A 27,290-nucleotide genomic window follows, 5' to 3' on the forward strand; every position below is an offset into this window, starting at 1 on the left:
CCAACCCCCGTGGGCACCCTGTTGTCACTGTCACAGCATCCCCGTGGGTACCATCCCCAGCCCCCGCGGGCACCACCTCCGCCCCGCCATGGGCATCACCCTCCGCGGGCACCATCCCCCAGCTCCCTTTGGCTACCGGCCCCAACCCGGGGGGCACCGTCCCCTGTCCCCGTTGTCACCGTCACGGCAACCCCGCGGACACCGTCCCCAGCCCGCCGTGGCCACCGTCCCGGCCTCCCCAGCCGCACCCTCCCCATCCTCCCACGGGCACCGTCCCCCCCGCACCGCGCTCCCCGTCCCGTGGAGTGTGTGTTGAGGGGGAGGGGGGGGTGTCTCCGCCGCTGCCCCGCGGGTCCGTCCACCCCCCGCCCCGGGAGGGCTCGGTGGGGCGGGCGCAGGGTGCAGGGAGCGGCGGCGGCCGGCGGAGGGGGCTGCGGCCGCGGCGGAGCCGGAGCGGGGCGGGCGGCGGGGCCGGGGGAGGAGCCAGGCGCCGTCGGCCGCCGCCGCCGCCGCTGCGCCCCGCTCCGCTCCGCTCCGCTCCGCGCCCCGCTCCGCGCCCGCCGCCGCCGCCGCCGCCGCCCAGGTACGGACCGAGGGGGCCCCGCCGACGCCCCCGCCCCCCCCCCGTCCGTCCGTCCGTCCGGCTCCGCCGCACCCCGGTTGTTTACCGCCGGCCGCCCTCCCCCCAACCCCCCCCTCCTTCCCCGGGCGCCCCCCGGCTGAGCCCGGGCGCAGTTCGGTGCGTGCAATTTTGGGGGCGGGGGGGTGGTGGTGTCGGGGCGGGGGGGACCGGGAGCGGCGGGGAGCGGGAGGGGGGGCCCCGGCCCGAGCGCGCACCGGGAGGAAAAACACGGGTAAATATTTTTCTTGAAAAATCCGGGCGTTTGGCGCTGGGGGGTGGGGAGGGGGGGGGGGGTGCCGCGCGTCCACCCGTGGGGGCCCCCACCCGCTGCTGCAGCGCGGGGCTGCCCATGGGGGGCACGGCCGCTGCCCACCGCCCGCCACGCCACGCCACGGCCGGGGGGGGGCCGCGCACGGCGGGTAGCTCCCCCGCCCCCCCGCAGCTCCGTGGCCCCCCCCCCCCCCCTCCCCTCCGGGCCCCGCGGCGGCTGCGTGGCCGTGGCGTGGCGGGGGCCCGTGGGCCCGGGCCGCGGCGTGGCTCTGCGGTGACGGGTGCGGGGCCGAGCCGTGGGCAGGTCGCGGGGCCGTGCCGTGGGCAGGCCGTGGCCCTGTCGCGGTGGGGGGGGGGGACACACACACACGCACCGTGGCCCGTGCGGGCGGTGGGGATGCCGTGGGGGGGCCGTGGCCGTGCCCCGTGGCCGTCCCCGCCCGCTCCCGCTGCTGGCAGCGGCGGCAGGAATGCCTGCGATTTTTTTATTTTTTTAAATTTTTTTTTTTTTTTAATATTTTTTTCTGCGCCCGGAGCAGAGCGCGGGGAGGGGGGGGAGCGGGGGGGGGGGGGGCGGTTCGGCCGCTCCCGGTTGGGGCGGGGGCAGCGCGGGGTGGGGGGAGCTTCGGCCCCGTACCCCCGGGCTGCCCCCGTCGAGCGGGGCTCGGGGCGTGGCGGGGGGTCCCCTCCCCACGGTTCCGCGGAGGCGGGGGGGGGGGCCGGATCCTGCCCGGGGTGCGGCGGCCCCGGTGCCGCCGGCGGGGCGCGGGCCGCGGTGCCGGCTGGGCTCCGGTGCGTGTGTGTCCCCCACCGTGCGAAGCGGGGAAACTGAGGCAGGGCGGCCGGGCACCGCGGCCAAGGTCACCCCGGGACTGGCCGGCCTTGCCCGGGCCTCCGGCTCGACCTCCCCGCCGGCCCGGCTGAGGCGGCAGCACCGCACCGACCTTCAGCCGCCGTGACCCCCGCACCGCGGGGCTGACACCGGTCGCGGGGGGGGCCGGGGCTGCGCCTCACCCCGCCTGACCCCCGCCGGCACCGGGGACCCCCGGGGCTCCGTCGGGGCGGGAGGAGGGGGGGGGACCGGGGCCGCCGTGGGGCTCGGGCAGGTCCCGGTGGAACCGGTTTGGGGGGGCTCCCCCGCCCGGGGGTCTTGGCGCAGGGTGGGGGCGCGGCGCATCTCCCCCTCCCCCCCGGCGCTGCCGTGCGGCTGCGTGTGCCCCCCACCCCCATATGCTCGCACCCGCCGCTGCAGCCCCGCACCCCCCGGGCCGGCGGCGGGGGGGGGGGGGGGGGGGGGTCCCCGGGCGGGGGTCTCCGCCTGACACCCCCCCTCCCGGCCGCGGCCGTGACCTTCGCGGAGTCGCGGCGTGGCAGCCCCGCCGGCGGGGGTCCGAGGCGGGGGGGAAGCAACGGACCGGGGAGCCCGGGCGGGGCGCTACGGGCCGCGCACCCCCGGGGTCCCGCACCCCTCATCCCCGTCCCCTCCCGGGGGGGCGGCGGCTTCAGGAAGCGGACACCCCCCCGCTCCTCCGTCGCTCCCAGCCCCGCCGCCCACTTTCCCGGGGCAGCCGCCGGCAAAGCCCGGGCCGGGGGGGTCCCAACCCGCGCCCCACCGCTCCCCCCCCCCCCCCCCCCCGCCTCCGGCCCCGCCGGACCCCGCGCAGCCGCCGGTGCGCGGTGGATCGCGGGGGCGGGGCCGGACGCCTGGGTCCCCTTCCAGGCGGTGGGGGGGGGGGGAGCGGGAGGAGGAGGAGGAGGAGGAGGAGGAGGAGGAGGGGGATGCGGTGAAGGCGAAGGCGGGCGCGGGCAGGACGCCCGGGGCCCCGCTCAGGCTGGATGCGGCCGGGGGGCGCAGCGGGGCCGGGACACCACCCCCCGGGACGGTGTCACACACGGAGGTGGCCTCGGCACCGCGGGCCCTCGACCTGTCCCAGCCGGGCAGGGATCGGGTGGCCGCAGCGACACTGTGGGGACTGTCCCCCGCGTCCCCTTCCCGCGCCGGGGTGGGCTCCCCACAGATTGGGCTCGGTGCTGGTTCCCACGTCCCAGCGGCAGTGCCGACCTCGGGTGCCTCGTGGCGAGGTGACGGCCCTGTCGTCCCTCCCCGGGAGGGAACCCAGGAGCCCCCCCCCACTCCGGTGCACGTGAACCAGAGCCCCCGATTTAGAAACGTCCCCATCCCTGTGCCAAGCTCCGGGCGCTGAGAATAGCTCCCTGGCGTCCCGGCACAGCCTCCCCAGGGACGGGGGCACCCCACGGGGCTCGGCACCCACAGCCGCCCCGGCCAGCTGAGACCGTAGGTGCTCGGCACACATCAGGTGCCTGGGGGTCCCCGTCGGGTGTCCTTTGTGGGCAGGTGGAGCAGGGACACGGGGATCTGGCTGCGTCCCGCCACGCTGGCACGGGGGGCACGGTGCTGGGGGAAGTGGCACCACGTCTCTTCCTCTGCCGCGCAGCTCACCGCCGGTGGCCCCGGTGGGATGGGGAAACTGAGGCATGGCCGAAAGCGGCCAAGCAGGGTGGGGGGAGCAGGGAACTGCCACCTTGTCCTGGCCACCGGGAAGGAGCAGGCAGCGTGGCCTTGGTTGGACATAACGGCGTCCCAAGGGGCTTGTGGTGGCTGCGGGGCCGGGCGGAAGTTGGGATCCCAGTGCGGGTCCCCACCATGGCAATGCGGGACCCGTTGGAGGCGCAAGGCCACGGCACCCGGTCAGTGCCGGGGCAGGTCACTGTCCCCACGGCCATGTACCCTCGCTCAGGTGGTGGCTTCCCTGAGCCACCAAGCCCTGGGGTGGACGCGGAGCTGGGCTCAGCCACCCCGTGCCATGGCATGGCCTGGGGAGGGGGCACCGCGCGGGTCCCTGTGGCACGGGGTGGGCTGCCCTGATGTCAGGCCCATGGCATCCTCCGCGCTCGGGCTGCCCAGCTGCTGCGGATGCCTGGGATTCCTGCAGCCTCCCCGCACGCCGGCCCCGCCACGTGCTGCCACGCGTACCCCCACGGCACCGGGCACCCCACCGCACCAGGCACCGCGTGGCAGAGGGTGCCGCGCGCCGGCAGAGGTGTGCAGTGAGCACGGGGCACCGGGCAAGGAGACACGCGTGTGGCACAGGGCGCAGCCACACACGTGGCCACCGGCCTGTGCCGGGTGCTGCCAGCTGTGCCACAGCAGGTGACCCTGCGCCTGGCCGCGCTCCCACGGCATGGGGCTGCCAGCCGGGGCTGCGGCAGAACCGCGCTGCTGCCCCGCTGCCCGCCGTGCAACACCGGGCATCGCGCACCGGTGTCTGGCGGGTCTGCCCGTGGCGCCCTGCCCCCAGCCCGCATTAATCGCGCTAATTGGCACCCTGGCTAAAGCGCTTAGGCCCTCACCTCCCTGACCCAGATGGCAGCTGGGCGGGGGGAGGGGGCGCCTGGGACCCCTGGAGCCCATCTGTCCTGGGGGGCAGGGACACCAACCGGCGTCCCTGTGGGGCATCCACAGCACCCGGCACCCGTGTCCAGCTGCCCGGAGGCAGACGGTGTCTTTGCGGAGGGGTGTCCCCCGGGTTGTGGTCCCCATCCGGGGGGTCCCCGGGGGCAGGGTGCTGGGTGCCCCCCATGGGGCGACGTGGCTCCCGCCACCGGCCCAGCCCTGGACTTTGTCCCCAGGTTGTTTTCCATCGCCTGCAACCACCCGACTCAGCAGAAACACTCCCCTGGGTGTGGGTCTGGGCTGGGGGGGGGCGCAGGGTGGGGACCCTGCCAGCCCCGCACCTGGTCGCGCAGGGTGGAGACGCGCAGGGGGCTGAGACCCGACTGTGCTCATCACACGCATCCCGCAGGAGTAGGAGGAGGAGGAGGAGGAGGAGAACCGCCTCCCGTGTCAGTCTGTCTGTCTGTGTGTCTGTCTGGGCCTCCCCAGCGCAGGGATTCCTCGAGCGACTGTTCCTGGAGCGGCACCACGGGCTCGGCCGGGCGCTGGGTGCCGGCAATGCTGGGGGTGCCGTGGGGGTTGCTGGGGTCGCTCATGGGTGCGGGCGGGCCCCGACTTAGCGGTGCTGAGCCCCAGCTTTAGCCCTAAGCCCCTCTAATTCGACGCTGCTCGCCGGCCAGGCTGCCCCGGCGGGGAAACTGAGGCAGCGGCGGCCGAGCCCACCCTGTGCCGTGTTTCGGAGCGCCCCGTGCCCCGGCCCGTGCCAGCTCTGCCGTGGCGGCGGTGCACCCCGGCCCCACAGCATGCACCGAGCTGCGTCGGGGCTCTGCTGGCGCGCGGGGTCCCCGGGGGAAGCGGGGCGGGGGGCGGCGGGGGGGCCGGTGCCCGGCGGGGGCCGCGCAGCCCTGGCGCCCCGCCAGTGCCTATACTTGGAAGTCTCCGCGCGCCGTTCCCATATGGAACAAACATTTGCTGCAGCCCCCGGCCGCGCCGCCCCGGCTCTATAGGTACTGCCGGCCCCAAAGCCCGGCCTGCAGTCACCCTGGGGAGCCCTGGTGCGTCCCCGCTGCAAGGTGGGGAGGGGACCCGGTGGCGGTGGGTGCCCCGCGGTGCCTCGGTTTCCCCACGGAGGGCTGGGGGGGTGGTGGTGGTTGGGGGTGTCTGCGGGGACCCCAGTTGCGAACCTTCCCGCCATGCGTCTCACACGCGTGCGCTGCGTCGCGGGGGTGACATCGCGCCACCCGTGGGCGCAGCATCCCCCCGGGTCGCGGGTTGGGGGGGGTCGGCATGGGATGCCCCGCGGCCTGGGGGTGCCGGGGCGGGGGACACGCTGGGGACACACACACACACAGACACACACACAGACACACACACAGACACACACACACGGGTGCAGCCGAGCCCCGGCCGCTGCGTTTTAAATCCGCCGGAGGAATTTCTGCGGCGGCCAAGACAAACGTGACCTACTTTCTGCCTGTCCCCGCACGGAGCGGAGGAGCCCGAGGGCCGGGCACGGCGCCCGGCGCAGCCCCACGCCCCCCCCCCCCCCCACTCCACCGCCCCCCCATAACCACCGCCACCCCCCCTCCCCGCCGCTGGCTGGGGGCCCCCGCACCCCGGGTCGCCGGGGGTTCACGGGGTGTGGGGGTGTGTGTGTGTGTGTGTACCCAAGCGCCCCCCCGCCTCCGCTGGGGTGCTGCCGGCGGGGGGGGTGCTGGGCATCCGAAGTGGGGTGGGGGCGTTTGTGCCTCGGTTTCCCCATCGTGGGCGTCTGCAGTGGGGTGGGGGGCGGTGGGTGCCCCCGGTGCTGCTGGTGCTCGGCCCCACCGCGCCGTGTCTTTGCCGCAGGAGAGCTCGCAGAGGAGGGATCGCCCGGCACCCCCCCACCCCGCCCCGGCCCCCCAGGCGCCCCCCTGACCCGTAAGTCTCCCCCCACCCAGGGATGCACACGTGTGGTGAATGCATCGGGGCTCAGCCTGGCCCCTGGGCACAGCCTGCATAGGGGATCCCCTGGGCTGGGGGGGCTGCCTGGTGCACTCCCAGTATTGGGGGGCGCCCCCCCCCCCCCCAGCCCTGCCCCATAGCAGCGTGCAGCACCCAGCGCCCCCCCCCCGCGTGTGCCTGTGCTTCCCCGCACACTTGCACGGCCCTGTGCCCCCGTGCACGCTCTCGCGCACGCCCTCGCACACCCCTGCGTGCCCTCGCACACCCCGCGTGTTCTCACGCAGCCTTGCACGCCCCTGCATGCTCCTGCACGCCCGTGCACGCTCTCGCACGCCGCCCCGCGCGCTCACGCCCAGCCCCGCGTGCTCTCGCACGCGCCCTGCGAGCCCCCGCTCGCTCCGCGGGTTCTCGCACGCCCCTCGTGCTCTCCCCCGGCCCCGCGCGCTCTGCCCGCCGTCGCGCGCGCCGCACGGCCTTGCACACCCCGCGCGCTCTCGCCCGGCCCTGCGCGCTCTTACGCGTTCCGGCACGCTCTCAAGCGCTCCACGCGTTCTTGCACACACACCCCCCCCCACTCATGCTCTCAGCCGGCCCCCCACCACAGTGTGAGCTCCCGGGGGGCCACCCCGGGGCTACAGCCCTTGCTCCCCCCACCAGGGGGTCCGGGCTGAGCCGCGGTTTGCCTCGGCAGGGTCCGGCCCGGGATGCTGCGTGGAGCTGAGCACTGAGGCGGGCGCCATGGGGCGCGCGTCGTAGCCCCCCCGCCGTGGCCTCCCTGCGCGTGGCACCGGTGGCGGAGCCCACTCGGTCGGTGCTGAGCGCTCCTTGATGGAATTGCGGTGAATGGAACAGAAGCCCAGCACCCTGGACCCGCTGTCGGAGCCAGAGGACACCCGGTGAGCCCCCGCCCCGCGCCACGCTGGCACTGCCGCAGCAGCCCCCTCTGCCCCCGCTGTCACCATGTCACCTGTACATGCCAATGCCCCATGTCCCCATGCGTCCCTGTGCATCCCTGCCCGTCCGCGTGCATGTCCATGCCCTGCCCTGTGTGACCGCATGCCCTGTGCATCCTGATGTCTTGCGTATCCCCAAGCGTCCCTGTGCCCTGTCTCGTCCCATGCCTGATGTGTCCCTGTGCATCCCTGCGTGGTCACGTACGTGTCCACGGCCTGTGTGTCCCCGTGTCCCACGTGTCCCATGGAGCCCCGTGCCCTCATGTCTCCACACCCGATGTGTCCTCATGAGTCCCCGTGCCCTGTACATGCTAATGCCCTGTGTCCCCATGCCCCGTGTGTCCCCGTGTCCTGTGTGTCCCCGTGTCCTGTGTGTCCCCGTGCATCCCTGCCTGGCTGTGTACGTGTCTGTGCCCCGTGTGGTGCCATGCCCTGTGCATCCTGATGCCTTGTGTGTCCCCAAGTGTCCCCATGCCTGGTGCATCCCACAGTGTGCCTATGCCTGGTTGTGTCCCCGTGCATCCCCATGCCCCGTGTGTCCCCATGCCCCACGTGTCCCCGTTTGTCCCCATGCCCCAGATGCCCCCCTGCACCCCTGTGCCCCATATGTCCCCATACATACCCAGGCCCAGTGTGTCCCCATGTGTCCCCATGCCCTGGATGTCCCCATGTCCCGGGTGCCCCCATGCTGGCTTTGTCCCCATGCCCTGAGTGTCCCCATGCTGTGGGTGTCCCCGTGCCCCACGTGTCCCCATGCCTCGGCTGCCCCATTACACCCCTGTGCCCCATATGTCCCCCCTCATGCCCACGCCCCATGTGTCCCCATGCCCAGTGCATCCCCATGCCCTCTGTGTCCCCGTGCCCCATGTGTCCCCGTGCCCACTTTGTCCCCATGTGTCCCCGTGCCCACTTTGTCCCCATGCGTCCCCATGCCCCCGGTGCTCCCCTGTTCCCCACACGTCCCCACGTGTGCCCCATGTGTCCCCATGCGTCCCCATGCCCCCGGTGCTCCCCTGTTCCCCACACGTCCCCACGTGTGCCCCATGTGTCCCCATGCCCCGGCTGCCCCCCTACACCCCTGTGCCCCACGCGTCCCCCCTCATGCCCATGCCCTGTGTGTCCCTATGCCCAGTGCATCCCCGTGCGTCCCCGTGCCTGGTTTGTCCCCATGTGTCCCCAATGCCCTGTGCGTCCCCATGTCCCGGCTGTCCCCCCCCCCCCCATGCCCTGGGTGGCCCCCTGCTCCTCACACGTCCCCGCACCCGCGTGCCCCCCACTCGTGCCCGCGCCCCAGCGGGGGCCTCTCCCCGCCGCCCCCTTCCCCGCCGGGGCCCCTCGGGCCACCCCGTCCCGGGGCTATTTCGGGCGGGCCGCCCGCTCTCACGTGCCGCGCGGGGGGAGGCGGGGGGGGGGGGGCAGCGTCGGGGTCACCTTGGGCTGGAGCCGGGACCCCCCCCCCGGGCGCCGCGGAACCCCCCCCCCCCCCCCCGACCCCCCCCCCAGGTGCCCATCCCCGCGGCCTCGCGCCCCCGCCCCGCGGCTCCGCGTCCCGCCCCCCCCCCCCCCCAGCGGCGGCTCCGCCAATGGGGTGGTGCCGTGCGGGCGCGGCGCGGACCCCCGCCGCCGGCCATTGGCTGGGCCCCGCTGATGTCACTTCCCCGCTGAGCCAAAAGGACATTTTGTCTTTGACTGTGAATGAGCCCCCCCCCCCTCCCGCCCCTCCCCCACCCAGCACCCTTTCCCGTCCGTGTTCCTCCCCCCCCCCCCCCCCTTTCCAGCCCCCTCCTCACTCCCCCCTTCCAGGCCCCCCCCCCTCACCCCCCCGCCCCAGCCCCCCCGGGCGATGCCGTGTCCCAGCGCCCCCCCCTCACCCCCCACCCGTGGGTCCCTGCCCTGACCCCACAGGTAGCATCGCCCCTACCCACCGCCTCCCCCCCCCCCCCCATCCACCCCCCCCGGGACCCCCGGTGCCACCTCCCAGGGGTGGGGTGGGGGGGCTGTTGGGGGTTCAGGGGGTCCGCGGGCACCCTCCCAGCCTGGCCCCCTCCCGCAGGTGGCTGGATGGCAAGCGCAAAAGAAAGAGCAGCCAATGTTTGGTGAAGAGCAGCATGTCAGGTACGGGCTCCCCCCGCGCTGCCCGACACCCCCCAGTCCCCCGAGCGCCCCGTGTCCCTGCCGGGCACCCCAGGGTCCCCCCAGGCGCCCCGTGTCCCTGCCGGACGTCCCGGGGTCTCCCGGGTGCCCCATGACCCTGCCAGGCACCCCAGCATCCCAGGGTGTCCCGGATCCCTGACAGGCACCCTGGGGTCCTCCCCCCGGTGTCCCTGCTGGGCACCCCAGGGTCCCCTGGGTGTCCCGTGTCCCTGCCAGGCACCACTGGGTCTCCCCCCCGTGTCCCTGCTGGGCACCCCAGGGTCCCCTGAGTGTCCCATGTCCCTGCCAGGCACCACTGTGTCTCCCCCCCGTGTCCCTGCTGGGCACCCCAGGGTCCCCTGAGTGTCCCATGTCCCTGACGGGCACCCCAGGGTCCCCTGGGCACCCCGTGTTCCTGCCGGACGTCCCGGGGTCTCCCGGGGTGTCCCGTGTCCCTGCCAGGCACCCCAGCATCCCGGGGTGTCCCGTGTCCCTGCTGGGCACCCCAGGATCCCCTGAGTGTCCCGTGTCCCTGCCGGGCACCACTGGGTCCCCCCCGATGTCCCTGCTGGGCACCCCAGGGTCCTCCCCATGTCCCTGCCAGCCACCCGAGGGTCCCCTGGGCACCCCATGTCCCTGACGGGCGTCCCGGGGTCTCCTGGGCACCCCGTGTCTCTGCCAGGCGACACTGGGTTGGTCCCCCCCTGTGTCCCTGACGGGCACCCCAGGGTACTCCAGGTGTCCCATGTCCCTGACGGGCACCCCATGGTCCTCTGGGCACCCCGTGTCCCTGTCGGGAACTCCTGGGTCCCCCGGACGCCCCATGTCCCTGCTGTGTCCCCCAGGGTCCCACAGCCCCCGCCATGTCCTCGGTGGGCACCCTGGGAACGCCACGTCCTTGCCAGGCCCCCCAGAGTCCCACGGGCACCCCCCTCACCTTCCCCCCCCCCACCCTGCAGCGTCCCGCGGGGTCCCCAGCACCCCCCGTCCCCCCTCGGTGGCCGTGGGTCGGGCCGGCGCTATCGGGGCCGGCAGCACCCTGGGGTGGGAGATAAGGGGGGCCCGGCCGGGCGCTGCCCCCCAGCCCAGCCCCATTCCCCGGCGGGGAGCGGCCGGCGCCGGCAGGATCCTGCCAGGGGGGAGGAGGGGCCGCTGGAGGAACCCAGGCGGCCGGCTCCCAGCCCATCCCCCCCCCCCCCCCCCCGCACCCTTCCCCACCCTGGGGAAGGGGGAGGACACGGGACCCCCGTATCCGGCACCCACAGGGCACCGGGGTGGGCTCTCGGGGTCCCCGCGCCTGGGTTTGCTCCATCCCGGGGAGTGTGGGGATCCCGGGGTGCGGGGACACTCCCCCCACGCATGGTGGGTGCTCCGTGCCTCAGTTTCCCCATGAGGCTGGTGATGGGGGGGGGGGGGGGGTTGGGGGGGGCTGGTCCCCGGGCTGCCAGGCTGGGGGACCCCAGACAATAGCGGGGACAGTGGGCCATTGTGTGCCAGGGGGGGACGGGGACACCCCCCCGCAGCCGGCTGGGGAACTGGATAATGGGAGCTTTATTGCTGCGGGGGGCTCAGGCAGCCCCCCTACCCCCGCCCCCCCCCCCCCCAACCAGCTGTTAACCCTTCCCGTGCCGGGGCTGCCTGCAGCAGGGTGGGGGGCAGTGGCAGGACTGGGAGCAGATGCTGCTGCAGGGGGAAACTGAGGCACGCGGGTGTCCCGGTGGTCCCTGACGTGGGGTGTCCCAGGGGTCCCTGATGCGGGGTGCCCCCCCTGATGCGGGGTGCCCCGGGGGTCCCTGACGCGGGGCGTCCCTTAGGGTACATCCCTAGTTACCTGGACAAAGATGAACAGTGCGTGGTGTGCGGGGACAAAGCCACCGGCTACCACTACCGCTGCATCACCTGCGAGGGCTGCAAGGTGAGAGGGCAGGGGGTGGGCAGATGGCGGGCGGGGGGGTGTGTGTGTGTGCGTCTCACCGGGGCTCACCGTGTCATTTCTGTCCCCCGTGTGTCTCCCCCACCCACGCTGTCCCCAGGGTTTTTTCCGTCGGACCATCCAGAAGAACCTGCACCCCACCTACTCCTGCAAGTACGATGGCTGCTGCGTCATCGACAAGATCACCCGCAACCAGTGCCAGCTCTGCCGCTTCAAGAAGTGCATCTCCGTGGGCATGGCCATGGACCGTGAGTGCCGGGGCGGGGGACGGAACAAGGAGGGGGGACACCCGCTGCTGCCGTGGGGACGGCGTGGGGTCCCGGCACGGCTGGCGGTGCCTGGTGCAGCGTCAGGACCGAGCTGGGGTGCCCAGCGTGTCCCACGGCGTGGGAGCGGGTCGGGATGCGCGGCACGGCACGGCGGGGGGGGGTGCCGGCTGACTTGGGGGGGGGTCCCGGCAGTGGTGCTGGATGATTCGAAGCGGGTAGCGAAGCGGAAGCTGATTGAGGAGAACCGGGAGCGACGGCGGAAGGAGGAGATGATCAAGTCGCTGCAGCATCGCCCCAACCCCAGCGCGGAGGAGTGGGAGCTGATCCACGTGGTGACGGAGGCCCATCGCAGCACCAACGCCCAGGGCAGCCACTGGAAGCAGAAGCGGAAATTCCTGGTGAGGGCACGGGGTCGGTGGGGGCCCGTCACCACCCCGGACCCCCCACCCTGAACCCCCCACCCCGGCCGGCAGCAGCTGAGCACCCACACGCTCGGCGCATGCGTGGCGGGCGGTGCTCATGGGTGCCCCGGCACCAGGGGGGCGGTTGTAGCGGGGGGGTTTGGGACGTCACCCGGTGTCCTTGAGCTCGTCACCCCAGAAGGGTTAAGGGGTGAGCGGTGACCGAAGGGGACAGCTGTGCCCTGCGGGGTGGCCCTGTCCCTGTCCCCGCAGCGTTGGTGGCACACAGCTCCCTCTTCTGGCTGCTGCCCCGCACCGAGCCCTGCCTCGGTTTCCCCCACCGTGACGGGGTCCTGAGGAAGGGGGGGACACGGACACACACACAGTCACACCGCATGGTCCGTCCCCGCAGCCCGAGGACATTGGCCAGTCGCCCATGGCCTCCATGCCCGACGGGGACAAAGTCGACCTGGAGGCGTTCAGCGAGTTTACAAAAATCATCACCCCGGCCATCACCCGCGTGGTCGACTTTGCCAAAAAACTGCCCATGTTTTCGGAGGTAAGGGGGATGACGACGGGCAGGGGGGGTGGCTAGCGGGGCCGGGATGGCAGCAATTGTGCGTGTGTGTGTGTCCCCAACCCCGCTGACGCTGTTTTTGGTGTGTCCCCCCTGCCCCAGCTGCCTTGCGAAGACCAGATCATCCTGCTGAAGGGCTGCTGCATGGAGATCATGTCGCTGCGGGCGGCCGTGCGCTACGACCCCGAGAGCGAGACGCTGACGCTGAGCGGGGAGATGGCCGTCAAGCGGGAGCAGCTCAAGAACGGCGGCCTCGGCGTCGTCTCCGACGCCATCTTCGACCTGGGCAAGTCCCTCTCTGCCTTCAACCTGGACGACACCGAGGTGGCCCTGCTCCAGGCCGTGCTGCTCATGTCCTCAGGTAGCGGCGGCGGTGTCCCCCCACCGGGGCTGCTGGGGGGGGGGGAATGGGGTGGGCACCCCAGTGCCGGGTGGCCAGGGAGCCATAAGGGTGCATGGGGTGGGCAGCCCGATGCCCAGAGCCCCCAGCATCTTGGGGGGGCATTGAGTGGGCACCCTGAAGCCCAGAGCCCCCAGCGTCTTGGGGGGGGGTGCTGGGTGGGCACCCCGATGCCCAGAGCCCGCAGCATCTTGGGGGGGCACTGAGTGGGCACCCCAATGCCCAGAGCCCCCAGCGTCTTGGGGGGGCGCTAGGTCAGCCCCACAATGCCCAGAACTCTCAGCATCTTGGGGGGGTGCTGGGTGGGCACCCTGATCCCCAGAGCCCCCAGCATCTTGGGGGGGCACTAGGTGAGCCCCACAATGCCCAGAACCCCCAGCATCTTGGGGGGGTGCTGGGTGGGCACCCCGATGCCCAGAACCCCCAGCATCTTGGGGGGGTGCTGGGTGGGCACCCTGATCCCCAGAGTCCCCAGCATCTTGGGGGGAGCACTGTGTGGGCACCCCAACGCCCAGAACCCCCAGCATCTTGCGAGGGCACTGGGTGGGCCCCCCGATGGCCAGACCCCTCAGCATCTTGAGGGGGGGGCACTGGGTGGGCACCCCGATGCCAGAGCCCCCAGGATGCGCCCAGGATTGGGTGGGCACCCTGGGGAAACTGTGCCCCGCTGTCATTGGGGGGGGGGATATAGGGTGGGCACCCCAGTTCCCCAGGGGTGCGCGGGGTCGGGCACCCTGTTGGCAGAGCCCCCAGCATCCTGGGGGTGCACTGGGTGGGCCCCCTGGCAAAACTGTGCCCCACTGGTTTTGGGGGAATGTGGGGTGAGCTCCGTAATTCCCAGTGCCCTGGGGAGTCGTGCCAGGCTGGGGGGGTGGGGGGTATATGGTGTGGGCACCCTAATCCCCAGTGCTGCAGCCTGGGGGTGCAAGGGGGGGGGTGTGTGCACCCTAATTCCTAATGTCCCAGAAGCATGAAGTGGGCTCCCTAATCCTCGGTGCTGCAGCCTGGGGGTGCAATGGGGTGTGGGGGTGGGGGGGCACCCTAATCCCCAGGGCCCCGGGAGCACGGGGTGGGCACCGTAATCCCAAATGTCATGGTGCAAGGTGGGGGGGGGGGGGGCACCCTAATCCCCAGAGCCCCAGGAGCACGGGGTGGGCACCCTAATCCCCAGTGCTGCAGGCTGGGGGTGCAAGGGCGGGGGGGGCACCCTAATCCCCAGAGCCCCAGGAGCACGGGGTGGGCACCGTAATCCCAAATGTGTCGTGGCGCAAGGTTGGGGGGGGGGGGGACGACGCCCTAATCCCCCGTGCCCAGGAGCGCGGGGCGCAGGGAATGAGCCCTTCCGCGTCCTGCGGAGCCGTGCCGGGCTTCACGGGGGGGGGGTCTACGGGGCGAGCACCCCCAACACCTGGAGGGGGTTGAGGTTGGGGAAAGGGGAGGGGGGGACCCCGAGGCAGCCGTGCGGGAGGATGAAACTCAACACACACACACACACACACACACGCATCCACACACACACACCCCCCCCCCCCTTGCCCCCGGATGCCCGACGGCTTTGTGTGCCCGCAGACCGGACGGGGCTGATCTGCGTGGAGAAGATCGAGAAGTGCCAGGAGACGTACCTGCTGGCCTTCGAGCACTACATCAACTACCGCAAACACAACATTCCCCACTTCTGGCCCAAGCTGCTGATGAAGGTGACGGATCTGCGGATGATCGGCGCCTGCCACGCCAGCCGCTTCCTGCACATGAAGGTGGAGTGTCCCACCGAGCTCTTCCCCCCCCTCTTCCTCGAGGTCTTCGAGGACCAGGAGGTGTAGGGCTGCCCCACACACACACACACACACACACACACACACACACACACACCCCATGGCCCCCCCCCTCGCTCCTTACCCCTGCTCTGCCCACTCTTCCCCCCCCCCCCCACCTTCCAAATTTTTATTATCCCCGCCCCCCCCAACAGGGGTAAAGGGGGGGGGGGGATGGGATGCTGCGCCCAGGGTGGGGGGGGGTCCCGCTGTGCCCCCCCCCCCCCTCCACGGCCGCCCCCCGCCGCACCCCCCTCCTCCCCCCACTCCCCACCCCCCCCAACCCCCCCTCGCGCCCCAGGACTTGACGAATTTTGTTTGTTTGCACAGGGAAGGGCCCCGACGGTCGAGCGTTTCCTTTATTGTCCTTCTCTTCTTAGATTATTATTTTTTAAGCATTTATTTCCCTCCCTGAGAGGCTAAAATATTAAACTAACTGCACTTTGGAAGGAGAGAGGAGGAGGAGGAGGAGGAGGAGGAGGAGGAGGAAGAGCAGAGGAGAGGAGGGGGCTCTGGGCTGCACAGGGAGAGGCTGCCCCAGCCGGGGGGGCCACGGCCACACGCACTTTTGGCCGGGCAGCGGCGCAGGGGCCGGGGGGGGGGGGGGGTGGTCCAGGACCCCCCCCCCCCTCACAAATAACGGGGCAGGGGGCATGGAGGGGGGGGGCACAGCGGCAGCGAGGGGAACCCCAGCCCACGGGGGCACAGGGCTGGTGGCCCCCTCCACCCGCTGGCCTCTGGGTGCCCCCCCGCCTCTCTCCCTGCACCTTTCCCCCCCCCCCCCGTCCCGTCCCCCCCCCGCCGTTTTCCCTAAATTCGGGGCCAGATTCGGGGCTTTGATTTTTCTCCTGTCTTTTTTTTTTGGGGCTGAGAGGAGACGATTTTGTGCCAAGCGCCGGCGGACGGTGGGCGCTGCGGGACACCAAGGCCGGGGGGGGGGCTGGGGGGGTCGTGAGGACCCACTGCGGCCGCTCCCCCCCCCCGGCCCCGACACCCCCCACCTTTTCTGTTTGTCCTTTTTTTTTTTTTGTTGTGTTTCCCCCCCCCCCTTCGTCCTCGTGGGTTTATTTGTCGTGTCTGTCAGGAGTTGCAATGGCCCCGGAGGTGCTGGCGGGGATGGGGGGGGGCAGCGGGTGCCCCCTGGGACCCCGCACGGCCCCCACTGCACTACTGCCCCGGCCCCCAGCAGCAGCACTTCGGGGGGGGGGGGCTGCACCCCCCAACCACTCCCCTGCTCCCGGGGGTGGGGGTGGGGGGGGACGCTGGGCTGCGGCAGGGGCCGGTGGGGGGTCCCGGTGGGGGTGTCCGGGGGTCCCGGCTCGGCGGGGGGGGCAGGACTGCAGCGGGGGCAACCTGGGAATGGTTTTATCACCTTTTCCCACCCCCCCCCCCCCCCCAAGTTTAGGTTTGTGAATTTTTTCTTACCTCAGGCGGAGGCTGAGGGGGGGGCGCGGGCCGGGGGGCGGCCGGCGAGGCAGGCAGCCTGCCGGGGCCCACCTAAGCTAATATATATATATATATATAAATATATATAAAATATATAATTTTTGTAATTAAAAAAAAAAAAATCTTTTTACGGGTCGTTTAAAAGCAGAAATCCCAACACGAGACACTTCCCACCCCCCCCCCCCCCCCTCACCCCACCCCGGGCGCAGGGGTTGGGGGGGGGGGGGCTTGGCCGGGCCCCCCCCCTCCTTGCCGTACCCCGGCACCCCCTCACATGGTGGGGGGGTCGTGTCTGGGGGCCCTGCCGGACCCCCTGCAGCCGGGCCGGGAGGGGGTGGGGTGCAGTGGGGTGGCAGGACCGCGGCACCCATGGGTGCCCTCACGGCCTTCGGGGGGGGGGGGGGGGGGTGTCACGGCGCCCTCGGCCCCTCGCCACAGGCTTTGCACTTGGTGCAAAACGTCTTAAACTTTCACCCCGGGTGCCCGGCACGGGGTGGGGGGGGGAGCGGTCCTGGCACGGCCCCCAGCGGGCACGGCTCCACCGGCACCGGCGCGGGTTGTGCAATAGGAGCCGGTGCCGGGAAACACTAATGCCCGCGCTGGGGTTGGGTTTTGGGGGGGGGGCACAGGGTTTGGGGATTCACAGCCCCCCCCCACCCCAAAAAGCCGGCAGCACCGGCCCCCGCTGCCCGGTGCGTGCCGTCCAGCGCCGGCCTTAACACGTGCCTTCGGGCGGGGGCTGCGGCCCCCAGGGCACGGTGATGCCCGCGCCGGTGGCCATGCATGCTGGAGCGATGGCCGTGCGATGGCCACGCCGTGCCGGTGCAGTGGCCCATGCACGCTGGTGCAGTGATCACGCCGTGCCGGTGCGGTGGCCGTGCATGCCAATTCAATGGCCGCGCCGCGCCAAGTGCAGTGGCCATGTACGCTGGTGCAGCAGCCACGCCGTGCCGGTGCGGTGGCCGTGCATGCCAATTCAGCGGCCACGCCGTGCCAACGCGGTGGCCGCGCATGCCGGTTCACTGGACACGCCGTGCCGGTGCGGTGCCCGCGCGCACTGGTGCAGCGGCCACGCCGTGCCGGTGCGGTGGCCATGCATGCCAGTTCAGTGGCCATGCTGTGCCGGTGTTAACGTCCGTGCATGCTGGTGCGGTGCCGGTGCCACGCGTGCCCGTGTGTGTCCGTGTGATGCCGCGCGTTGTGCCCCCCCCCCAGCACGGCAGGGCAGAGCTGTCACGGGATGTGTCTTAAGCAGCAAACGTGACCCCCCCCCGGCCCCCCGCCTCCGCAGCCGGGTGTGGGGCACCCCCCTCACCGGGGCGGCTTGTCCTGGGGAGGGGGGGCACAGCCTGGCCCCCCCCCCCCCGGCCCCACACGCCCTCGCACTCCCCCCTGGGCCTCTCCCTCTCGTCTCCGTCTCGCGTCGCCATCGCACGTCCAGCATCGGCCCCAGCTTCGCCCGGAGGGGGGCAGAACCGGTGCCCCCCCCACACCCCCCCACCCCTTCTCCACTCTCCCCCCTGCCACCGCCTCCCCCCCCCCCCCCCCCCGGGTTCTCCCCGTCCCCGTGTTCCCCGTCCCCCCCCCCCCCAAGCACATACCTCATGGCTCCTGGAGGCCAGGGCCGCGGCGAGCCCAGCGGGCACGGCGCGGGGTCCCCCGACTATGCATGGTGCCGCGGTGGCGGCGGGGGGGGCCGCGGCCGGCGTCGCTGAATGTAGGGCGCGGGACGGGACCCGGGGTTGGGGTGGGGGGTGTTGTTTTGGGGGGGGGGGGGGAGGGGGGCCGCTGAGCTCCGTGACAATCACAGTCTGTGACGTGCGATTTTAAACCCTTTTGTGTTTTGGTCAGGATTTTAAAGAAAGATATTTTTATGGTAATTGTTGCTGGTCTATTTTACTATATATTTATGTAATAAATATATGATGAAAAAAAAACAAAACAAAACAAAAAAAAACCCAAAAAACCAACCACCCCAACCCAAACCCACCCAACACAGCTCGGCTGGATCCGGTCTCTGCTTTCCACCGCTGGCTGCCAGAGTTGGGGGGGGGCCGGGGCAGGGGGCCCCCCCGTCCCCGGAGCTGCCAGCGGAGCCATGGGGCTGGCGCCCCATTTGGTGGTGGTGGTGATGGTGGTGGTGGGGGGGGGTGTCCCAGCATCCCGGCGCCCACCTTGGAGGGGGGGTTACAGCCCCCTGGGAGTCCGGCGGGTGCCGTGGGGTTCGTGCTGCCCCCTCGGGGGGTGTGTGTGTGTGTGTGTCTGTGTGTGTGTGTGTGTGTGTGCGCCCCCCCCCTCGCCCGCAGTGCTATGTACAGGTGTGGCGGGTGCTCGGGGTGGGGTGGGGGGGTCGGTCGGGGCCCTACTGGGCGTCGATGCGGAAGGAGAGCAGCTTCTCGGAGTGGAGGTTGTTGAGGGTGCGCAGGTCCGGCAGCTTCAGCAGCAGCTTGGTGAACCGCGACGTCTCCGCCGGGTGCGTCTTCAGGACGAGGGCGCGCAGGGCGCGGATCAGCGTCTCCTGCAGCTGCTCCACCGACGCCGTGTCCTCCATGCCCGAGCGGTCTGCGGGGGACTGGGGCGTCAGCGGGCAGGCGGCGACACCCCCGCCAAGTCCCCCCCCATATCGACCCAACTCCCACCTGCCGAGACCAGGACGACGGCGGTGAAGAGCCCCAGCTCCTCGTCGGTGAGGTCCAGGGCGCTGAGCTTCTCGCTGAACTCGAACATGGAGCTGAGGAGGTCGCCCATGCCCATGCCCCACAGCTCCTCCAGGCTGTACTTCGTCCGGCTCATGAACGTCACCGTCTGCTCCTTCACGTCGAAGAGCGAAGCGAAGCGAACCATCAGCACCTGCGGCACACGCGGCGTCAGCGGGACGGGGAGGGGGGTGGGGGGCTCCGCGCCGGCACGGCGGGCACCGCGCCATGGCCGAGGGGCGTCCTGCAAGGCTGCAGGCTGCCCTGCGATGCCGTGGGGCACTGTGCTGGGCCATGGGGCACCGTGCAATGCCCTGCTCCGTGCCGCGGCTCCCACGCAGTGGGGCACTATGCAATGCCACGGGGCACCGTGCAACGCTGTGGGGCACTGTGCCAGTCCATGGGGCACCCTGCCAGGCTGTGGGGCCTTGCACAACGCCATGGGGCTCCTTGCCATGCAGTAGGGCACTGCGCAATGCCATGGGGCACTGCGCAAGGCTGTAGGGGCACTGTGCCCATGCCGTGGGGCTCCATGCCAGTCTATGGGGCACCCTGCAACGCCATGAGGCTCTGTGCTGGTCTGTGGGGCACCATGCAATGCCATGGGGCACTCTTGCCAGGCTGTGGAGCATTATGGAATGCCATGGGGCACCATACAATGCCATGGGTCTCCGTGCGACACTGTGCCATGCCGTAGGGAACTGGGAAATGCTGTAGGGGCACGGTGTCCATGCCGTGGGGCTCCGTACCAGTCTATGGGGCGCACTGTGCAATGCTGTGAGGGTCCATGATGGTCTGTGGGGCACCATACAACGCCATGGGGCTGCGTGCAATGCTGTGGGGCACTGCGCCGATCCGTGGGGCGCTGTGCAATGCCATGGGGAACTGCGCAATGCCGTAGGGGCACGGTGCCCATGCTGCGGGGCTCCGTGCCAGTCTACGGGGCACCGCGCAACGCCGTGAGGCGCCACGCTGGTCTGTGGGGCACCGCGCAATGCCATGGAGCGCTGTGCAATGCCGTGGGGCTTCGTGCTGTGCCATGGGGCACCGTGCCCTCCGTTGAGTCCCCGGGACGTACCTCGAAGGTGCCAGCCTTGAGCAGGGTGACCTGGTCGTGCTGGGAGAGGGCCTGGAAGCCGGGAATGTGCTTGGCGAACTCGACCACCTCGCGGACGGCGGGGGTGAAGCTGAGGGAGAAATCCTCCCAGATCTCCTGCACCGAGCGCCCGCTGCGGCCGGGCGGGTGGCTGTTCATGGGGCAGGCCTGCGGGCGACGGCACGGCTCAGCCCGGCGCCGCGGGGCTCCCCCAGCCCCGCCGCCGCCGCCGCTGCCCGGACAAGGCGATTAGTGCGATTAGCGGCTAAAAATACCCGGGGAGGGGAAGCGGGAGCCCCCGGGTGCTCACCGGCAGGACGTCCTTGGTGCCGCGGGGCCAGGGGCAGCCCCGCGTGGGGGGCTCGGGGTAGGTGGGGGGGCAGAGCCGGGGTTCAGGGGGGCCGGGGGTCCAGGCGGGGGGGGCGTCCCAGTGCAGGAGGCCGCTGTCGCAGGCCGGGGGGGGTCCCAGCTTGTCGTGCGCGTAGACGAAGATCTCTTTGTGAGCCTTGGCCACCTGCGCGATGACGTCCTCGGTGGCCCCCCCAGGGCTGGGCGAGCGGGGGGGCGTCAGCTGCTGGGGGAACTGGGAGAAGCAGGCAGGGGGGGCGAGTGGTGGGGGGCCGGGGGGCGGCGCACGGCCCCCAGCCGGCACCAGACCCTCGCCGGGGCCGGGCATCGCCGGCACGGTGCCGCCCATGCCGTTCATGGCGCTCTGCATCTCCGCCAGCATCCGCTGCTTCTCCCGCTTGGGGATGCGCCCGAAGCGCACCGCTGCGGGGGACACCGGCGTTAGTGGGCACCCCAGGCACCCCGACACCCCCCCAGCCCCGCACGATGGGGGACCAGGGACTGCCGGGTACGTGGCTGCATCCCTGTTCCCCCTCCTCCCCGGCTTGGAGGGGACGCACAGCCCTGAGCGTAGCGGGGTCCATCACTGGAGGGGACGTACAGCCCCGAGCATGGCGGAGAGGGGGACGTGTCCCATGGGGCATGGATGGCACTCAGTGCAGGAAAGGGGACCTGACCCTGGAGGGGACGTACAGCCTCAAGCACAGGGTGCCCATCCCGGGAAGGGGACATACAGCCCTGAGCATGGCGGGACCCGGAGAGGACATACAGCCTGACGATGGGGGACACCCATCCCGGGAAGGGGACATACAGCCCTGAGCATGGGGGAGACCCATCCCTGGAGGGGATGTACAGCACAGGGACAGAGGGACACGTCCCGCGGGGCATGGATGGCACCCAGTGCAGGCAGGGGGACCCGACCCTGGAGGTGGACGTACAGCCCTGACCATGGGGGAGGACACCCATCAGGGGAGGGGACATGCAGCCCTGGGCACAGGGGGGATGTACAGCACTCAGCATGGGGTCCCCGGTTCGGGGGGGGGGGGGGGGGGGGTTCCCGGGGGAGGCCGGGGCTGAGCTCACCGTCGCGGGACATGCCGACCAGCAGGCACTTCTTGAAGCGGCACTGCTGGCAGCGGTTGCGGTTGATGCGGACGATGGAGCAGTTCTCGTTCTTGAGGCACTTCTTGTACTGGATGTTCTGCTGGATGCTGCGGCGGAAGAAGCCCTGCGGAGCCGGGGAGGGGAGGGGAGGGGAGGGAAGGGTGTCACTCGGGGCTTCCCCAGTACATCAGGAGCTCCGCGTCACCCCGACGCCATCCCCGGTACCTTGCAGCCCTCGCAGGCGTGGACGCCGTAGTGGAAGCCGGAGGCCACGTCCCCGCAGACCTTGCAGAGCAGCACCATCCCGTTCAGCTCTGGGGAGGGACGAGGGTGAGCGGGGTGCCGAGGTGCCCACCGCGGGGGTGAGGGGGGGGGAACACGACACCACCCGCCACCCCCCCCCCAGCCCACCCCACTCACTGGTGACGGTGCTGCCGGCTTTGCTGGGCGAGCTGCGGCGCCGCTCGTCCACGGGGACCTGCTGCACCCCGGGGTAGTTCACCGAGGAGGCGTACGATGAGGAGGAGGAGGAGGAAGAGGAGGAGGAGGAAGGGGAGCCATCCTCACGGGGGGCCAGCGAGCCCCCGCCATAGGCGCGGGAGTCTTGGAGGGAGCCGGTGGGCGACGGGGGAAAGTAGGCGGGGAAGGGCTGGGAGCCGGACTGGGAGCTGCTGTTGGAGCTGTCGCTGCAAAGCGAGACGGGGCTGGTGCGGTTGGGTGAGGCGCCGCTGGAGCCCACGTAGCTGATCACGCCGCCTGCGGGCAGAGCAGCAGGGCCACACATGCACCGAGCTGCGCCGGGCTCAGCCTCCCCCCGCACCCAGGCTCGGGAGGAGACCCCGGGGAAAGGGCATCGCAACCCCGGGGTGGGGGTCCCCGGGGAAGCAGCCCGGATGCATCCCGGAGCCGTGGGTGTCACGCCACGCCGCGGCCACACGTGTGCCGCCCGCCCTGAGTCAGGCACCGCGCCCGCCACGGGTGCCGTCCCCACGTGGGACGGGGCCAGCCGGGTGGCCTGGGTGCGTGCCAGCCAGGGACACGGGCACGGCCCCCGGGAAGCGCCCGTGGGAGGAATGTGGGCCGGGAACCCCATAACCGGGAGGTCACGGCAGTTCCACCGGAGCCGTCCGGTGGCACAGCCTTGCTGCCAGCCCCACAGGTCCAGACAGCAGCCCCCACCCCCCATAGCACCCGGGGTTGGGGGGGAGTGGGGGGTGTCACAGCCCCCACCAGGGGGGAATGCAGCCCCCACTGCAGGGCTGGGTCGGCTTTGCGTGGGGAAACCCCACAAAGGTGGGGACCCCCACGGTGCTGTCAGCCATGCCAGAGGTCACAGCTCCCCCCCACCCCCAGTCTCTCCCCCCCTCCATGCAGCAGCACCAGGACACACAGCTCGGGGACACGTGGAGGGTGACACTGGGGACACACGGGATCGCCGGGGGACATGTGTCTCCCGCCGCACACGTTGGCCCCGCAGCCAGCCTGCCGCCACCACCGGTGCCACCAACCCCCCCCCCCCACACACACCCCTTGTCACCGAGCCACCTCCAAAGGGGGTCACCGAATCGGGGACAGTGGGTCCCACACACCACGCCACCCCCCCCCCCCCCCCGCCAAAACTGCAGCTCCGGGGGATCCCCAGCTGCTGGGACACCAAAATACTGGGGGTGCAGCAGGATGTGGGGGACACTCCCCGCCCCAAAACACTGCGACCCCCTCCTGGGGACGCCCCCCCCCCAAAGAGCCTCCCCGCATCCCCGCCCCCCCCACCCCAGCCCCGGCTCAGGCGGCCTCACGCCGCCGCCCCACGTGCTCCAGCCGCACGTGGCCTCCCGCGGCCCCGCCCCTTCACGCTTTGCCCCGCCCCCCTCCCACCCCATTGGCCGCGCCGAGAGGCCGCGCCCCCTTTCTCGTTGCCGTGGAGACAGCTCCCCCCTCCCCTCCTCCCTTCGCCCCCCCCCCCCGGGGTTGGAAAGGGAGAGTGGAACGCGGCGTCCCCCACTTCCGGGTGTGACGTCACGAGGGGGGGCAGCGATGATGTCACGAGGCGGCCAATGGGCGGGGGGCGGGGCGGGGCTGCGGGGAAAACAAACTCCGCACGTGGCAGCGGCGGGGAGGGGGACACGTGCCGGGGGGGGGGTGGGGGGGGGAGCGGACGGGGGGGGGGGCACCGCCTCCGTTTCCACCGTCGCCGTCCCTCCCGGTGCGCGTCCCCGCGAGGGGGGACCCGGGCACGCGCGTTCCCGCCTCCGCCATCCACGGGCTGCCCGGTCCCGCCGCGCTCCCCGCCGGTCCCGGTGTCCCGGACACCCCGCTCCCGATGGCCGTCCCTCCGGTCCCGGTACCCGGGACACCCCGATGCTGGCTGCCTGTCCCTCCGGTGCCCGGGACATCCCGATCCCCGTGTCCGTTCCTCCTGTCCCCGGGACACCCCGATCCCCGTGTCCGTTCCTCCCGTCCCCGTGTCCTATTCTCCAGTCCCGGTGCCCGGGACACCCCGATGCCGGCTGCCCGTCCCTCCGGTGCCCGGGACACCCCGATGCCAGTGTCCGTTCCTCCTATTCCGGTGTCCTACCCTTCGGTCCCGCTGCCCGGGACACCTCGGTCCAGCTGCCCGGGACGCCCCGGTGCACCGATCCCGGTCCTCACCCTTCCTACCCCCCCGCGTCCAACGCGCCCCGGCGATCAGGACTCCCCCGATCCCGGTCTCCATCCCTCCTGCCCCGGCGACTGGAGCGCTCCGGTGCCGGTGTTCGGGTCGCCCCGGTGCGCAAAACGCCCCGGTGCCAGCGCGCATCCCTCCCTCCTTCCCTCCCTCCCTCCCTCCCGGGGACGCCCCGGCCCCGCTGCCCGGTCCTTACCCCGCTATGCAGGACCGCCCGGTCCCGGTAGGAAGGAGCCCCGTTCCGGGATGCGGTCCCGGTGCGCGCATCCTGCCCGCTGGGGTGTGCGGGATCCCCCCCCGGTCCCGGCGTCCGGACCCCTCCGACTCGCGGGTCTCCCCTCGCTGCGGTCCCGCTGCACCGACTCGGGACTCCGCTCCCGGTGCCCGCCACGGTCCCGGTGCGCACGGAGGGGGGGGGGGGGTGGTTGGATGTTCCGCCGGGGCACTGACCTGTGCTGCCGGCCTCGGGGGCGGCCATCCTGGGAGGGGGGACGCGGGGGGCTGTCCCTGCCGGAGCCGAGGCGAGGGGAGCCGCGCCGAGCCGTGCCGCGCCGCCGCCCGGCGAGGGCTGTTGTGCGCCCGCCGCCCGCCCCGCCGCCCGCCCGCCACCGGCCGCGGCTGCGCACTCGGCCGCACGCGGCGCCGCCGCCTCCCCCATGTGATTCCCGGGGAGAGCCTCGTGCCCCAGTGACACACTTTCCGCCGGCGGCCCCGGCCCCGCGTCGCCGCCGGGGAGACCGGGCACGACGGGGACCCCCGCGGCGGGGCCGGCTCACGGACCGCCGGCACCGCCACCGCCACCGGCACCGCCACCGGGGACGGCCGGGTGCAGCGCTGGCAGCGCTGTCACCCGGCACGGCGCTGTCCCCTGCACCGGGGACACGGGGGGGACACCTGTCACCCGGCACGGCCACGGTCCCTGCAATGGGGTCACCCAGGCGTGGCACTGTCCCCTGCACTGGGGACACCCAGGCACAGCGCTGGCACCCCTGTCACCCTGCACAGCCCTGTCCCCTGCGCTGGGGACACCCGGGTACCCCTGTCACCCTGCATAGCACTGTCCCCTGCACTGGGGACACCCGGGCACAGCACTGGCACCCCTGTCACCTTGCCTGGCACTGTCCCCTGCACTGGGGACACCCGGGTACTCCTGTCACCCGGCACAGCATGGTCCCTGCAATGGGGACACCCAAGCATGGCACTGTCCCCTGCACTGGGGACACCCAGGCACAGCACTGGCACCCCTGGCACCCTGCACAGCCCTGTCCCCTGCACTGGGGACACTGGGGGACACCTGTCATCCTGCTGCAGCATGGTCCCTGCAATGGGGACACCCAAGCATGGCATTGTCCCCTGCGCTGGGGACACCTGGGCACAGCACTGGCACCCCTGTCACCCTGCACAGCACCATCCCCTGGGGACACTTGGCACCTATGTCACCCAGCACAGCACGGTCCCTGCACTGGGGTCAGCTGGGAGCAACACTGGCAGCCCTAGCACCCAGTATGGCACTGTCCCCTGCAGTGGGGACACTGGGGGACACCTGCCATCCTGCCACAGCATGGTCCCTGCATGAGGAACACCCAAAGCATGGCACTGTCCCCTGCAGTGGGGACACTGGGGTGCACGTGTCACCCATCACGACGTGGTCCCTGCATGGGGAACACCCAAAGCATGGCACTGTCCCCTGCACTGGGGACACCCAGGCACAGCCCTGGCACCCCTGGCACCTTGCACAGCCCTGTCCCCTGCACTAGGGACATCCAGGGGCAGTGTGGCACCGGCACGCAGCCCCCCCCACACACACATCAGGGGTGCCTGTGCCCGGTGCAGCCCCTGGCATGGCCGCAGCACACCCCACTGCGCGCGGCACAGCCGGACCCCTGCCCAACCGGCCCAGCTCAGCCCCCCGCTGTGCCCCCTCCATGTCCCCCTGCCTGTCCCCAGTGCCACCGGGGCGACGCGCTGCCCACGGCGGGTGCCCGGGGGGGCACGTGCCTGGCCCCACAGCCCAGCCTGGCCCCGCTCCCGCTGCTGCAGGGGCTGCAGCGACGAGCTGCGCCCGGTGCCGCGGTGCCAGGGCAGAGCTGCCCAGCGGATCTGGGTCACAGCACCGGCGCCAGCCCAGCCCCGTGGCACCGGGGGCTCCGGGGGTGCTCGTGACCCCGGGGGGAGGAAGGAGCTTTTCAGGGGGGGGGGGGGGGAGCCAGCACCCTCCTGGGTGCCACGTGCCGGGTGCTGCCCTGGCCCCCAGCCAGGAGGAGAAGGTGCAGAGCACAGACGTGCCAGCGCCGGGAAATCCTCGGAGCTAATCCCACAGGAGGGGAGGCCTCGGGTGCCCTGGCCGTGCCGAGAGCCTGCAGGGTGCCCGGCGGTGGTGGTGGGGGGGGCACGACACTGGAGCTCTGCGCCCCAAGGACCATTCCCTGGTGTACGCGTGGGGCTGTTTTCCTCCGCTGGTGGCCCCCAGGGACCCCCCCGTCGGGCGCTGGGGCTGCTCCCTGCTCATGGGGCGCCCCACGGCGCTGGGGCGGGGGGGGACACCCCGTCACCCTGCAGGAAGTGCCCTCACCCTGAGTCACTGGACGGTTGCACGGGGCTGTGGCTGTGCTGCAGCCAGCACCTCCGGCAGGGAGAAACCCCGGCATCTCCCGGAAGGATGTGTGGGGCCAGGCTGGCACGGGGGGCCAGGGGACCCAGAGGGGGGCACCCGCCCCGGGGCGGGGGGCCCTCACTGCCACATCCCCGCTCCCGGCCGTGCCCGGGCTGCCCTGAGCGTGCAGGTGCCACCGTCCCCGCACGGCGCCTCGTTCCCCTCCTGGCACGTTCCTGGGCCACGGCAATTAGCCGTGACTCAGCCGCTCGGAAAACAACCCTGCGCATGGTGCTGCGGCACACGGCACACGGCACACGGCTCGGAGCCGGCCCTGCATAGGGATGCTCGGCTGGACCCCGCTGCTCAGCTCCCCCGGGGGTCTCCGGGATGGGTGCAGGGCTGGGAGGGACCACATAAATCCCATGGGATCCCACCGGGCGGTGCCACTGTGGGGCCAGGACCCCGGCACAGCGGGTCGGTGTGAGGGCACCGTGAGCAGGACCCCCGGGCTGGGTGCAGCCGGGACGTCCCGGCAGCAGGACGGGAGATGCCGACTGGGGATGGTCCCATGGGCAGCAGGGCTGGGGTGACGGGGCCACCAAAGCCACCGG

At 72.0% G+C, this 27,290-nt stretch overlaps 2 protein-coding genes across 3 annotated transcripts; one reads left to right on the forward strand and one right to left on the reverse strand.

Annotated features, from left to right (window-relative positions):
• The first annotated feature begins 483 nt into the window (after positions 1-483).
• THRA (thyroid hormone receptor alpha) lies at positions 484-14,880 on the forward strand. Of its 2 annotated transcripts, XM_063354367.1 has the most exons (10): positions 484-583; positions 6,156-6,227; positions 6,943-7,147; positions 9,258-9,319; positions 11,152-11,252; positions 11,371-11,518; positions 11,732-11,937; positions 12,353-12,499; positions 12,620-12,878; positions 14,487-14,880. In XM_063354367.1, the coding sequence occupies exons 3-10, from the start codon at positions 7,095-7,097 to the stop codon at positions 14,735-14,737; spliced, it is 1,227 nt and encodes a 408-aa protein (XP_063210437.1). In that variant the 5' UTR covers positions 484-583; positions 6,156-6,227; positions 6,943-7,094; the 3' UTR covers positions 14,738-14,880. The 2 variants fall into 2 exon arrangements, with proteins under 2 accessions (XP_063210437.1, XP_063210436.1); XM_063354366.1 differs by lacking the exon at positions 484-583 and having other exon boundaries at positions 6,098-6,227.
• A 3,299-nt stretch (positions 14,881-18,179) lies between these two features.
• On the reverse strand, positions 18,180-24,694 carry NR1D1 (nuclear receptor subfamily 1 group D member 1). Its single transcript, XM_063354364.1, has 8 exons — positions 24,534-24,694; positions 21,839-22,174; positions 21,644-21,732; positions 21,398-21,542; positions 20,277-20,737; positions 19,949-20,134; positions 18,814-19,024; positions 18,180-18,736 (listed from the first exon to the last, which is right to left on the reverse strand). The coding sequence occupies exons 1-8, from the start codon at positions 24,559-24,561 to the stop codon at positions 18,537-18,539; spliced, it is 1,656 nt and encodes a 551-aa protein (XP_063210434.1). The 5' UTR covers positions 24,562-24,694; the 3' UTR covers positions 18,180-18,536.
• Positions 24,695-27,290: the final 2,596 nt, after the last annotated feature.

The sequence above is a fragment of the Chroicocephalus ridibundus genome, chromosome 17, assembly GCF_963924245.1.
Source record: "Chroicocephalus ridibundus chromosome 17, bChrRid1.1, whole genome shotgun sequence".
Classification (NCBI taxonomy): Eukaryota; Metazoa; Chordata; class Aves; order Charadriiformes; family Laridae; genus Chroicocephalus; species Chroicocephalus ridibundus.